The 13,918-nt window shown below is 39.7% G+C and overlaps 1 protein-coding gene across 1 annotated transcript in view; it reads right to left on the bottom strand.

The window, feature by feature from the left end:
- The window catches only part of eif4g3a (eukaryotic translation initiation factor 4 gamma, 3a), a 53,532-nt gene that overhangs the window by 22,353 nt on the left and 17,261 nt on the right, over positions 1–13,918 (bottom strand). The window contains 7 exon segments of the mRNA XM_008306267.1: positions 230–318; positions 939–1,721; positions 3,356–3,560; positions 4,947–5,072; positions 6,210–6,313; positions 6,557–6,668; positions 8,928–9,107. Coding sequence (XP_008304489.1) covers positions 230–318; positions 939–1,721; positions 3,356–3,560; positions 4,947–5,072; positions 6,210–6,313; positions 6,557–6,668; positions 8,928–9,107 — 1,599 coding nt within the window.

Below are 13,918 nucleotides of genomic sequence, written 5' to 3'. Positions count from 1 at the left end.
AAAAAGTCACAAAATCCTCCAAAACAATGCAATGCAAAACAAGCATGTACATTTCACTTGATTTCTTCTTTGTTTATCTGTAGCTTACTTCTGTCTAGAGGCTGAGAAACAGACACATATTTTGGATATAAAATGATCCCTGCTTGACTATTCAAATTCAGAACTTAAATGTTGAGTTTTCTTTCCCCCTCCTCATTCTGCATTTTAAAATGAAGGCCTCTTCTCTTACCTCATCCTCCTTTTGAGGTGCGTCTCCAGCAGAGATCCCTTCATTTGGTTTTCTCCAGGTCTTTGGTATAGCAGAAGCAGTCTGATTAACTGCAGGGAAACAGAAATGCGGGAACATGCAATCAGCTACAGAAACTCAATTAACAGCCAAGCCACAGCGGATTCACAAGTTAAATTTGTTTTTAAAACCAATGATGGCAAGAAAAACATGTTTTTGCTTGTATAAGCAAACCTTAAAACTGTTAGGCCTAACAGTCCTGGCAAATATTTTTAGTTACAGTTTACAGATGGTTGTGGTTTTCAGTATGAGAATTACCAGAGGAAATTACAGAAAATGATTTTACTTAGGTTACTTGAATAAACTTAACTTTAACCTTGACAAATGCCTTAATAATAATATTTCTCCCAATTTCCTGATTTTTCTGGATTCACAGTAACCTTGATGATGCTGTGGGTTTATTTTGGGATCAGCTTTGTCAGTACAGCATCTAAAGAGAGACTATCTGCAATGTGTGCTGTACAGATATGCAAAAACCACCTTGGATCACTATAGAGCCACTCAATTCAGCTATCTGGGTATAATACCATGAAAATGTAATGGGCTAATAAAATCAGCAGACATTTTAGGCTGGCCTGTCACTAAAAGTTACACTATGTTTATAGAACATATCTAAGATGTCATACGCAATCAACAGCAACAGACACAGTACCTGTAGTGGGACTCTTTCTGGTGAGTGCCTGTTGCTGGGACTCTGCTTTGCTGTCAGTAATGCCACCATGTACCTCTGTCCCTACTCTGGGAATGAGGTCTTTAGTGTCTAAGGACTTGCTCAGCTCATCGGCCTCTGTTGTGGCCTGCACTAGAGGCGGAAGGCCAGGGGGGAGCATAACTGGCAAAGCTGGGATGGGACTTGAGGTCAGGGTGACAGGCACCACAGCCACAGGTGCCATAGGAGAGAGCGCAGCAGCAATGGGCACCTCTGGCCTCACGTCAGAGGGCAAGGTTTCAGAGGAGGAGGGGGCCTCTCTGTAAGCAGGAGTAGAGGCCTGGGGCTGGAGTGCAGCTGGGGACAGAAGAGAAGGCTCATGAGCTGAGGCGTCTAGCTCTGTCCCAGAGTCTGCAAGGCCGTTCAAAGCCTTAGGAGCCAGCGACGGAGAGGCAGCTAGAGTTCGTGGGGAGTCTGAAAGAGGCTTGTCTGTGTTGGGCATCTGAGGTGGTGCCAAAGAGGGTTTGCTCTCCCCAACAGAAGAGGAGGGAGAAGAGGCTGAAGCGGTGGACTCCCTGGCTGAGGGACGTTCACTGGTGTTGGCCACTGTAAGTGGGAGGGTGACAGGGGCGGTCAGTGAGGAAGGGAAGGGAAGCTCTGGTTCAACAGTAGGAGAGGGCTCAGATACAGGAGCGTTGGCCTCCAGTCTCTCCAAGGGAGCTTCAGGCTGCACAAGCCCAGGTGAGGAAGACTTCTGGACAACTGGCTCCAATTTTGGCGTATCATCTGAGAGGAGGAAGACAGGAGCAGATGATTGCAAAATTCAGTCATTAAGGGCAAAAGTAACACTTGCATCATACTTTGGTAACAGTTTTTCAAAACAGACACATGTATAAAGATGTTTAGATAGAAACATGGCTTTGTTTCAATCTGTGGCATAAAAGCTAACAAAAACACTAGCAGTCAACAAGCCAGACAGACAGGTTTTATTCTTTTGTTTTATTCTGTTCATTTATATTCTGGTAGATGATCAATCAATATGACAGAGGAATCTTACATTTTAGAGCCATGGGAGAGTTATAGCTAAAGTTACTATTACAAAGAGACGGGGGTCAAATCTTAATTTGTCCTCAAAATTAGAGATAGTTCAGGGTATAAAAAGGCTATTTATGGGGAGCCTTGGTAGCTCACCTGGTTAAGCACATGCACAATATCCTAGAGCTCGTCAGCACTCAGCTATGGTAACTGATGTAACGAAGGATTATGCATTGCACACACATGTATTTTCAGGCATAACTCTTCAATCAAAAAAGTCAAAGATCTTATCCATGACTGTTCTTTATATAGCTGTAAGGTAAGAAATGAATGAGGATAGGTAGTGTATTCCAACTATTGACATGTGAAAAATGTAACTACATTAATTATTTGATTAGAAAAATAAAAAATAAGTACATCTTCAATTTTTACATTATTTGTAATCTACGCCACATTTTTATAGAAATTGATTTATATTTTTATACTGTGTTCTACATTAGATTTTTTTTTAACATGCAAAAAAAGAAAAAGTAAGAGACATAATACTAGTTGCACATTTGCTTATTTGTAACACTTTTAAAGCAGCAGTTGTTAATATTTAAAGAAAGACAAGCAAAAATAGCACGTAAGATCTGCAACAATGTGTTTTTAACGTTTCTGAGAGGCTGTATCTGGCAAAAATCTCCCAAAATTATGTCAAATCTGGAATAATTCTCTAGGAAGTTTGTAAACTAAGTATATATCTGTCCTCATAAGAAAACTGATAAAGATATGCATTTCTGCGTAGAACTATAACACACTTAAATTTATTCTACTACTTATCAAAATTTGAACCTCTTTCTGTAAAAGTGTCTGTAATTTGATAGAAAGTATCCCAACGGCTCTAATATCTAGGATTTCTCTATTATATACGGTACATAGTCTTTTAGCAGGAAATAAAAAAACCTAGGTAAGAGACAGTGGTTGACTTGGCATGGAGTGTTCCAGTTAAAACCTGGTGAAATGTTCCAGATAATTACAGGAAGAGCAGGAAGTTTTGCTGATTCATCATTCTGATTAGCAAGTGAAATGAAAATGGAAGCGTTCAGTGTGCAGTTTGCGTAAGAGAGAAAAGAAAAGCGATACATAAAATGTTTGAAAATCATTGTTTGAACAAAAGATATCTACGTGGAAGGACACTGGTTGCTGTTATGCATTATGGGGGGCAGTAAAACTAAAAATGACATTTGAAATATTAGTGTAACTTTCTCGAGGGTCTAATGTTAGGTTTTGACAATTCAAACACGTGATTATAGTTAAATTGGCTAGATTGTTAAGCATGGAGCCCCTACTTATTAGGTGTTGGAAATGTATTTTAAAGAAAGAAAGGGAGTGTTGGGGCAGACCTGGCCCTGGTTTGGTGTCTGAAGCCCCAGTTGTCAACGGCTGCTGTGGCTGCTGTGGCTGCTGGGGCTGCTGGGGCTGCTGGGGCTGCTGGGGCTGCGGTGGCTCCAACGTGTAGCCTCCAGGATGGGCTTGTTGTTGCTGAGGAGGCTGAGGAGGCTGAGGCTGCGGCTGCTGCTGCTCTGGAGTCTGGCTGCTGCTCAGCTGCTGCGATTTGAGGTAGAAAATGTGAGGATAATGAGGGTGCGGCCATAAAAACTAGCAACACAGAAAACCAGAGAGAGAGACACAGAGATGTAGGCAAGCATGCACACAAACAAATAAACAAGCCCAAATGCAGAATTAAGCAGAAATAAGGAGTCCAACGAGGTATGAGTTAGATTAAGAGGACAGCGATGGAGGACAAGACAGGAGAGACAGCGAGGAGAATGAAGATCGATGCAGGAGTAAAGGCAGCAAGAGGGAAAAGGCTCAGGACAATGCAGAGTAAAATAGAGTAGAGGAGAGATACATAAAGAAATGAAATCAAGGGGGCACAAAAAGACAGAGGAAAAAGAGGAAAGACACTGTTAACATCCACGGAAGGACACAGGGAGGAAGAACTCACAGATTCCCTCTTCAGAATCCAAACAAACAGTCTAATTTGAGCTTGGCAATTTCATTTAATTAAAATGTGCCCATAGCCTTTGTCAGTAGTTTTTAAGGCTCAAGACAAAGGCATTTAAATTGTATCCATCTAAAAAAAAAAAAGGGGCTACTTTAATATTTACAACCAATCCCTGTTTCATTACTTTTGGACCTAAAACCAGGAATGAGCCCCACACATTTCCATATTTATAAGCAGTGTGCCAAACAAATTCTTTTTTTTCCCCCTTTTTTTCTTTTTTTTTTTTTTTTAACAGTCAGACTGAAGAGACTCTGCAGAATCAGGGGATCTGAGTGGATTCTGTAGAAGGAGCAGGAGTGTACAGACATTACATGTGCAATCTACTGTAAAAGATAGTGAATGAATAGAAACACTGATAGGAAGAAAGCAGGTGTAAGATTAAACCAGCTGTTAATAAGATTCAAGTGAATTTATGTATCACTAGAAGACAATTAAGTGCAAAGCAGTTTTAATAAGCTTCAACTTTACATCTAAACATATGCGATGTGTAATGATGTTGATGAACTATTTCTTTATCATTAATATGCAGGTTAAATGTTCTCAGGAATGTAGGATGAGGAAACCAAGACAGCTTGTGTACCTAAAAAGCATAAATACTCCGTCACATTTATGTACTAGTAAAAGTGCTCATGAGACTATGTAAAAATGGACTTTTATACATCCTGAGCAACAAACTACAGGCATGTAACATCCTGGACCGAAAGCCGTCATGAATTTCTTATGAGAGGGCAAGATGTCCGAATAAATTACCAAAGACACAGAGGCCATGTCCTGTCTGTCACACACATGGTGGTTGAGAAGACATTAGAGCAGAGAGCTCACGCTGGGACCAAGCAACATGAGACGTCCCTCGTCTCCTATTGCTGCGCTACTCCAACTACAACTACTGCAGGTGAGAGGTGGGTGAGTGTGTCAGAGAGTCATACCTGTGGAGGGGTAGGGGTAGAGGAGGGGGGACCGACAGGAGGTGTTGAATTCCTGCTCCCTGAACCCCCTGCCATGATCTCCTCTGTGATATCCCTGCCACCCTGATTGGGGTCACGGATACGGATCTGGGAGGACAATGGCACAAAAAACCAGACCTCACTAAAGCGCCCAAGTCTTAGAGCAACCCGCAGCAGCCACATTTTATGCATGTTTCTCATCAGCTGTAATGTAAGGTAGAGTCCTGAAGAAAGCGCCATACTGCAAATAAAAAGATGTTGCTATAACAAGAAAAATGAACAACCCACACTTGGCTGCACGTGATAATATAATGCTAGTCTTAATAGTTGTTCTAAGGAAAAGAATGGAGAGTAACATAAAATATCTTCAAGTATTAATATTAACAAAACAGTAGACTATCAACCAATAACAAAATGTAGTTATTTTTGAATGTTACATTGCATGACTTTTGTTGAAGGATCTGAAAATGTATACTGAGAGTGACAGCCGAGTCCATCACTGACTCAGTATAGGCTTTACAGTTATAAAAAACAGATTTTTATATTCTTACTAGAAAATACATACTTTTGCAAATGTCCAAAAGGAAAAAATCTTTAAAATAATTCATGTCTATCAAGGCTTCGTGAGACAAATGTATTGTCAAAATGTAAAGACTAATTATTGCCATTACAGTCTTGTGCAGGTGAAGGCCTTGTCCACACTAATACAGAGCTTTTTCTGAACAAATTGTTTTACAAAATCTTTCCGTACACATGGGAATGCACAAACACACAACTGTAACGCTGTTATAAGGGTGCCAGGCCAGTCTACATCAACGCCTCACCAAATACGAGAAGAACATTTTGATATTTCGTTGTTTCTGATGTTGTGGACTGAGTAATATTGGGCACAGCAGACAGAGGGGCTTCTGTGAGATCATGAAGTGGTGCAGCACTATTAAATTGTACTTTTTTTAAGATTAAGTTGTAAACTTGTATTTGCAAGTGCTAACCAAATGTAAAGAAATTGGTATCTAGAGCTGCCATTTGTTGTTGTTGTTGTTGTTGTTGTTCCAGGTGAATGCTAATTACAAAACAGCTATTTTTTGATAAAAAATTATAACAGTGACTAAACTGACTTTGATACTGACATACAACATAAAAAAACCTTACTAACTGTTACTGTTAGTGTCGGGTCAGTGTTCATGTGTGTCAAATATTTTCTCAAGAAAAAAAAAAAGGCAAAGGAACTACTAAGATACTCACTGTTTTCTTCTCACGCTTGGCTGGTGGAGGTTGCTGTGGTGTAGGCACTATGATAGGGGGTGAGGGGGGGTACACAGTCTGTCCTGGGTAGTAGGGTGGGCCAGCTGTGGGAACGGGAGCAGGGACAGAGGGTGAGACAGGTGGGTGGTACCTGAGGGTATCTGAATGAATATGCAAGAGCAGAAAGACAAAACAGAAGAAGAGACATTTTAGTAAAACATCATTAAGTTCCCCGCTCTGTGGGAACACAAGGCTGAACGTGTATTTGTGCTATTGTGCGGTTGATTTAGATTTTATGAGTGTGGGAATAGCACTGAATGTGTATCTGTGCTGGATTAATGACTCACGATATGGGGCAGGGTACTCCCCTGGCCCTGGACCAGGATAGAAGGTGCCAGACCCCGGGGGCTGTACAGAATACTGCTGAGGAGGTCCCACGTAGGGTGTACTGTGGCGATACTGGAAAAATGGAGACAACATCAGTGAGGATAACACAGACAGTGTACACTTACAATTTAGAAAAACTGCGCACCGTTGCAATCAGTACTGCTATGTTTTTTATGTTTGGGTGTTATTTAAGGTTTTTGTTTGGCAAAGCACCTATTCTGCCCAAACCAGTATTATGACATATATTTCAAAGTCACTAGTACCAACTGCAACTAGAGTGTATTTTCAGTCCATCAACACAGATACAAATTAATCACAGGTAATGTGGCAAATTACAGACAAATATCAGAGAAAAAAAGATAAAGAAAAAATATCAGAGAAAAAAAGAAACTATTTGATAAATCTAACATGCAGATAAAACTATGATTGGAACCTTGGACGTAGGTTTTATTGAAACACTGGAGGAGACACATTATTTTAAGTGCCAAAATGTGTCTTTTCTACATGTCGTTTTTGGGTAAAGGTAAATAAATACGAATACAAAATTCAGGCTCCAGGTAACAATTCAAAGTACAATGCAAAATCAATGCTCTCAGGCACTCTGTATAGGTTTTGAGTACTTACTGTGCTCTAGATCAGCTTCTGTCATTTAAAATGATCCCTGCTGAGTCAATTCATGTATATCATTTAGTTTTTTTTTTTTGTTTTTTTTTTACAAAAGTCCTCTGCTTTTTTGTGTTTTTATTGGATTGGAGGCAGGAGGTCAACTGTGGTTTGGACAGGTTTTGAGCAATTGTTCAGGTGATCAAAAAAAGTCTCTTCTTCATTAAGAGAATAGTCATGAGTAACATAGCAAACTTGATACCACTTTTATATCTGTCCATTAAATATATGCCTACTTAAGGTGACCTGATAGCTGAGTGGTTGGGGTGCATACCACATAGATACAAATGCCCTGAAAACTTCTACACTATGCTATTGAATAAAAGCCTAAAAATGTAATCTTAACAGCACAATAATAATATTAGTAACAAAATCTGCCTATCAGCATGTCTTAGGTGCTGAAGCTCTACGAAGGACATGTTCTATCTTGTTTGTTTAATGTCAGAAAGAGATAAAGGGCAAAAATGACGACTTTACACAAGGTTACGACGTGGACAGTCTCCTGGCTAGCTGCAGTAACTCTTGGAAACTCAGAAGTTTCTCCAATATTTATGCTAAACTAAACTAAGCAGAGACTAGCTCCAGCTTCATATTCAACTGGCACATACGCAAGTAGTAAAGATCTTCACACTCTTGGCTGAATGAGCAGATTGCCCCAAAAATTTCAACTAGTCCTTTAACCAGTTCAATCCAATCCAATCAGTATTATATCTCTGTTCACTCACAACAAAAAAAGAGGAGACATGGAAATATGTTTTGCTTAAACTCCATCTTAGACAAAGCATATTTCTTTTAACAACATGAATCTGTTAAGTGTAATAAATTAAACAAAGAAGAATGCTTTTAGAAAACCATGATGCATAACTATAGCTTGAGTGACTTTATTAACCCTCTGAAGCCCTAACAATTTCTGAATGTTTTTTTTTTAAATCACATTTCTACATACTGTGGGCTCATTTTTCATTGCAATATAAAGTCCTGAACCTCTATGGAGACAGCTTAGCCATGGTCAGAGGAAGGGAGAACAAAATAAAATACCTTTTGTGCAGCATAACAAAGTTATATTGTAATAGACAATAAAAACTGAAGCATTTTTCCAAGTGTCCATGGGTGTTAATAATACTGGGGGGGAAATGGTGGCTCTACATACTATAGATTCCCCCCTAGTTACACTTTCAGTTTGTTTCAGTCCTTGTCTGCTATCAGCTCTGTGTAAACAAAGCATGACGTTTATTACAGCTGAAAAGTCCCTGAATTTTTGTCACAACAGTTGGTTGCAGCTGAGACGATGCCTCCTGGTCGCACCAAAGAGCCAAATCATTATTATTATTATTATTTTGTCACCTAATCTGGCTAGATCAAGCAGCAGTTCTTTATAAGAGACATGTAGAACAAGGTGAAATATCCAGAATTTTAGTATAGGTTTCTTTTTTCTATTTCTTTTCTTTCTCCAGAAGTCACACATGACTATTTCAAGGATTGTCGAAAAGTTAAAAATCCAACAATTCTTCCTGACTTCACAGTTTCTTCCTGTGATAAATAGTGTAACTTTTAAAATTTTCAAAAACAACACGTCTTTCAAATCCACTGACAGGTTTTGGAGTTCACATGGTTAAATAGAGCAAAAACACTGTAATTTTAGGAACCAACTCAGTGTGTTTGTTGTACCTGTGGGATGTAGTACTGTGCAGTCTGTGGAGAAGGGAAAGGCATGGGAGCCATGGTCATCATGATTGGTTGATTAGTGGGGTAGACAGCCGCTGTGGGAGTCTGTGAGCCGGGCCGTATAGTGGGTGTGTTCGTTGGGATGGTGGGCCTCGCAGTCTGCATCTGAGTCCTCTGAAAAAACTGAAGACAAGAGAGAGAAACAACAGAAGACGTTAAATGCTGTCCCAAAGGCAGCAGTCTCATTTCGGCAGGCTGCCATGCTTTATCTGAAATACAAGCAAGCACAGTTTTTCCAGATGTCTTCACTATTTGTCCTACACATTTCTCCACTGTGAGCCCTGGTTTTTATCAGCAGCTTAAAAAAAAAGAAAAAAAAGAAAAAAAAAGAGGCCTAGCACCACAGCTTTCTCTCTGCTTTCATCATTGCTGTAAACCATTCAGATCATTATATTAAATCCATTCTGAGTGATGGTATGAGTCACACTTTAACACTACATCCTCCATAATGAACCCATAATCTCCTCCAGGAATTACTTTACTAAACATCTCTCAAAAGTTTACATTTCATATTTTAGATGGTGAGAATTGTTATGAATTAGACTCATCATTTTACCAAGAAGTGAGTTCATGTCTGCAGTGAGTTTCAGACACTTAAGCACTAAATATTTTATTATACAATCATCTAACCCCAATAGCACGATAAAGTCATTCAAACAGAGGTAACATTTTGGTTAAAGATGGCACTAAATTGTTAACAGCCTACAACAGAGTGAAACCTTCTGTGTACATTTTTACCTTGATCACTGGCACAATTCACAATGCTTACACTGTAAAAGTGTGACACATGACTGAGGTTGTGGATCATTTAGAATCACATTTGTAAAATGAAGTGTGATGCCTTCTGATCTCACCTGCTACCAAGCCCAACAGACATGGAATGTGTGTTTGGGTGTTTAAATAACATGAATTTTGGTGATTAATACTTTGATTTTTCTAAAGAGAGATCACAGAGCTAATCCTCCAGATATTAGCCTTACCTCCTGCGTAACCATCGCTTTGATCACGGAGATGTTTGATTTATAAAGAGACGAAGAATTTCTGTGAGATGGCTGTTAATAAATAAAGCAAGAAAGGACTTCGTTTTAAAAGCAAAGCAGATGGGAGATGGATATGATTACAGTTTCCTGCAAAAGCCCCTAAAATTTAAAGAGGAAAAGCCAAAGTGTAAATTTCTTTCTTTAAGTGTTTCTTTTGCTGTTCATTTTGCCACGTCTGTCCACGCTGGACTGCACAGCTGCAAAAAAAAAAAAAAAAAAGCTCTTGGGCTATTGAATGGCTTCAACTGCCTTTTTATGTGTCTGAGCTGCTTGGCCAACCTTGCATCGGTCATGAATGTCTGACACATGGCGTGGTTCTGCTCATCACACTGCAATATTACATTTCTGGTGCACCGGTGCAGAGAATACAGGAAATATACTCATTATCACTGCAGCTACAATAACGTCCTATGAAGCATGTCACAGTCACTTAAAAGTTTAATTTCAGACAGGCTTTATCTTTGAACAGCTAATAAGATGGAATGCTAGAATCTTTGTGTGCTGGGCCTGAAGAAAGACCACTACCAACAGCTGTGACCGACTTCCAAACAACTAGGGCTCACGCTGGGAATACCCAACCACAGTCACAGTATGCTCCAGTGAAGGAGAGCAGAATAAACAATGCTGTAAAACCGTCTAAAAATACCCAGGAGGGAAATCACCTTTAACACAATAAATCAGCTTCAGTGGCTTTATTATAAATAGCCCTGTAGGAATCTGGAAAATGACCAGCAAACTGTTCATTACCAGCTTCCCAAAGACAGTCTCAGTATAATTGCTGGCAAAGCAAGAAACATGAGTCAACGGACAAAATAACTTTTCAACGCTGTCAACAAAAATGAGCTTTGCAACTTGGGCTTAAAACAATCACAAAAACAAGTGTACTCCCTAATGACACTGAAACCATACATACATCAGTAACATATCTATACAGTGACATTAAACATCACACATTTCCAACAGACACTTTTCTTATCACATGGATATAAAAAGGAAGTAAAAAAACATGTTCCCTAGGAGGGAATATACTGTGTCTTTCTCATTAGGCATGCTGTTCATTTAACTGTGCAAGCTCATTAAAGATGAGTAATGAATGGAGCAAAAATTACAAAATTATGAACTAAAAAGTCCAGTAATGATCCTCTACAGGAGACAGGACATGGGGATAAAATGATGATAAAAGACCTCTCTACTGAGCGTACACTGTAGTGAAGATGAGGGGGTGTGTAGGGTTAAAAGTTAGGAGGGCTGGGATCATTTAAGGATGATCCTCATCATGCCATGCAGGTCTGCAGAGACTTTCGACACAAAGTTAAGTTTTACCTGAATGGGCCTGAATCCTCCCTTGGGTATTGAAAGCAGGAAAGAGAGAAAAGCCAATAGGAGACCGCACTGGTGAGACTTCAGCAACCACACACATCAACAGGAAACTACCCAATTACTTCCATCTGCCAGACACAGTGACTGGTCCTGAGCCACTTAGATTGGTAAAAAAAAAAAATAACTCATATAATAAGGAAAAAAAAAAACTAAGAATGAAAGCTGGTTTATCATTGAGTGGGTGGTACAGTGGAAAAAAAAGCTTTAAAGTCACAGTCAAAATGTCACATTAGTATTTGACTTGTGCCACCCTGACATTACAAGCACAGTTGCACAGACAATCACATGCACATAAGAGTATCTCATCCAAACATGCACTGTACTTTAAGGGATATTTTCTTTTTCAAACACTGCAGAGAGAGCTTGAGCGCCAGTCTGTCTCTTGCTTCCTCAAACTGACATTTCCAAGCCTCAGTGGGACCTGGATGTCACCTGGAAAGCTGACTTAGCAACACAGGAGGAGTGTTCAGGGCTGCATGCCAGGGGAATTTCAGAAACATGTCTATATTATAGAGCTAATAGGTGTCATTTCACTTGCCTGGAAGACTTTTACTTTGGCTTGTTGAGAATAACAAATACTAAATTCTCTGGAAAAGTCAAATTGGATCATCAAGTTCAGGGCACAATACTGACATAACTGTATGACATCTCTCTTATGTAAGGCCAACAAAGAGAGCGCATTGACTAGCAAAATTCTAATTAATGGAATTATTTACTTCTCTATAGAGGAAACAACAGTTGTTTGTTTTGGTAATTTCCTACTCGCTGTTTTTTTCCCCATTCACATACAAATAGCATATTTGAAAACCAAACAAGCTGTAACGAGAAAAAAGAGGATCCTTGTTTAAAGACAGATTTATATTTTGGCCAAATGAATTTCTGATCCCTGTGCACTCTTTACTGTGCATTGAGTGTGTTTCAGCAGGACAATAGCTGTTTTCACCATTGGTACAAAAGGCCACTGTTCGGTTTCATCTGCTTTCCGATTCCACTTCCGTGGTGGCACAAGAAATCTCAGCGCCAGTTTGTGACAGCCATACACTTGTGTGTGTGTGTGTGTGTGTATACACTAATGCCAGCAAACACACCCGTTACACTTTGACACCATACTATTAATAGTCTGTTTAAAATTTGTCCACACAGAAGCATTCAGAAGGTGAGTATGTTAGACAAGTTATCCAGAGCACATCTTGGGGACTGGGGGTGTTAATAACACGTCAATCTTAAAAACGGGCAGCTGCATGAATCATTACAGTGTGAATCAACAAACACAAAGTAACAGGAAGCCACACGGACTGAACGTCAGTACCCAGACATGTCTAAGACTCTTTGCATCCACAAGGTAATACACAAACAATGCCATAAATCCGGAACTGCCAGACAGGAACGCATGCCCTTCATAATCTATTGACACTGGTTTACAAAGTGTCAACTATCTAACAGGAGTCCGAGTGTTATTTACACAAATGTCCACCATGAACTCAGACAGACACTGGGGCTGGTCCACTCAAAATAGTTCTTGGCTTTTTCCCTGCCTATTTAACCACTAGCTATCCATAATCATATTGTCTTCTTTAACCCTGAAGGTGAAATGATTTCACCTTTATCATCAAGTTTTCAATAGCACCAGCTTCAGACTATTTCTTGCAGTCAGTCGTGTCCATCTTGGCTTGCAGTTGTGGTTGTGAAAAAACCTAGACCACAAAAGCTCTCACCCAAACAACAATAAAACAGCCACGCTAATTGTGGTACCTTGGTGTTACTACTGGAAACAAATGAGGCCATGGTCTTACGAGGGTGTTGTTACCGCATGAAGTCTGGCAGACTTAGCTACGTGAGCTCAAAAATAACAATCACTCCATTCCTGTTTCCTGCAACACAATAAAATTTTCTGTACAACAGGTCTGGTGGCATACTATAATGTATTTTCGTTGTATTAAATCAGACATTACAAATGCCTTAAAACTAAAGGGGGAAAAAAAAAACAAAACATGACATTACCGTCCCACTATTGATCAATGTAGTAATCTGGTGTGAAGACGGTGTCAGCCCCTCAGAGGAGCAAGAACTGATATTTAGTTCCAATATTCTGTTTGATAAATACTTGTAACTAAATAAGAAAACTGTGTTTGCAAAGCCATTTGACAGGACCGTCGACATCATAATTACAATACTGAAATTGAATGCAGCACTTTTGCGATCTAAGGGCACTTCAGTGTGTCCGGTAAGAATAAGCTAACTACTACCAAGTGTCAAGGTGTGTCCATTGGGGGGGGGACCTAAAGCATATCCCCTCATCTGTCAAACCTGTTATGGCTTGGGCATGTATGGCTGCCAGTGGCGCAGGTGCACGCACATTTATTGATGACCGAAAAGCTAACGGAAACAAGAGGATAAATGCAGAGCTACTGGAGTCTGTGCGCTCAGATTAAGCAAAATGGGTCAGAACTTATTAGACACCATTTTATCATTCAGCAGGGCAAGAATTCTAAACATACAGCCTAAGCAACTAAG

The sequence above is a fragment of the Stegastes partitus genome, unplaced genomic scaffold (assembly GCF_000690725.1).
Source record: "Stegastes partitus isolate 25-593 unplaced genomic scaffold, Stegastes_partitus-1.0.2 Scaffold3637, whole genome shotgun sequence".
Classification (NCBI taxonomy): Eukaryota; Metazoa; Chordata; class Actinopteri; family Pomacentridae; genus Stegastes; species Stegastes partitus.
This window is presented reverse-complemented; position numbering and strand designations above follow the sequence as displayed.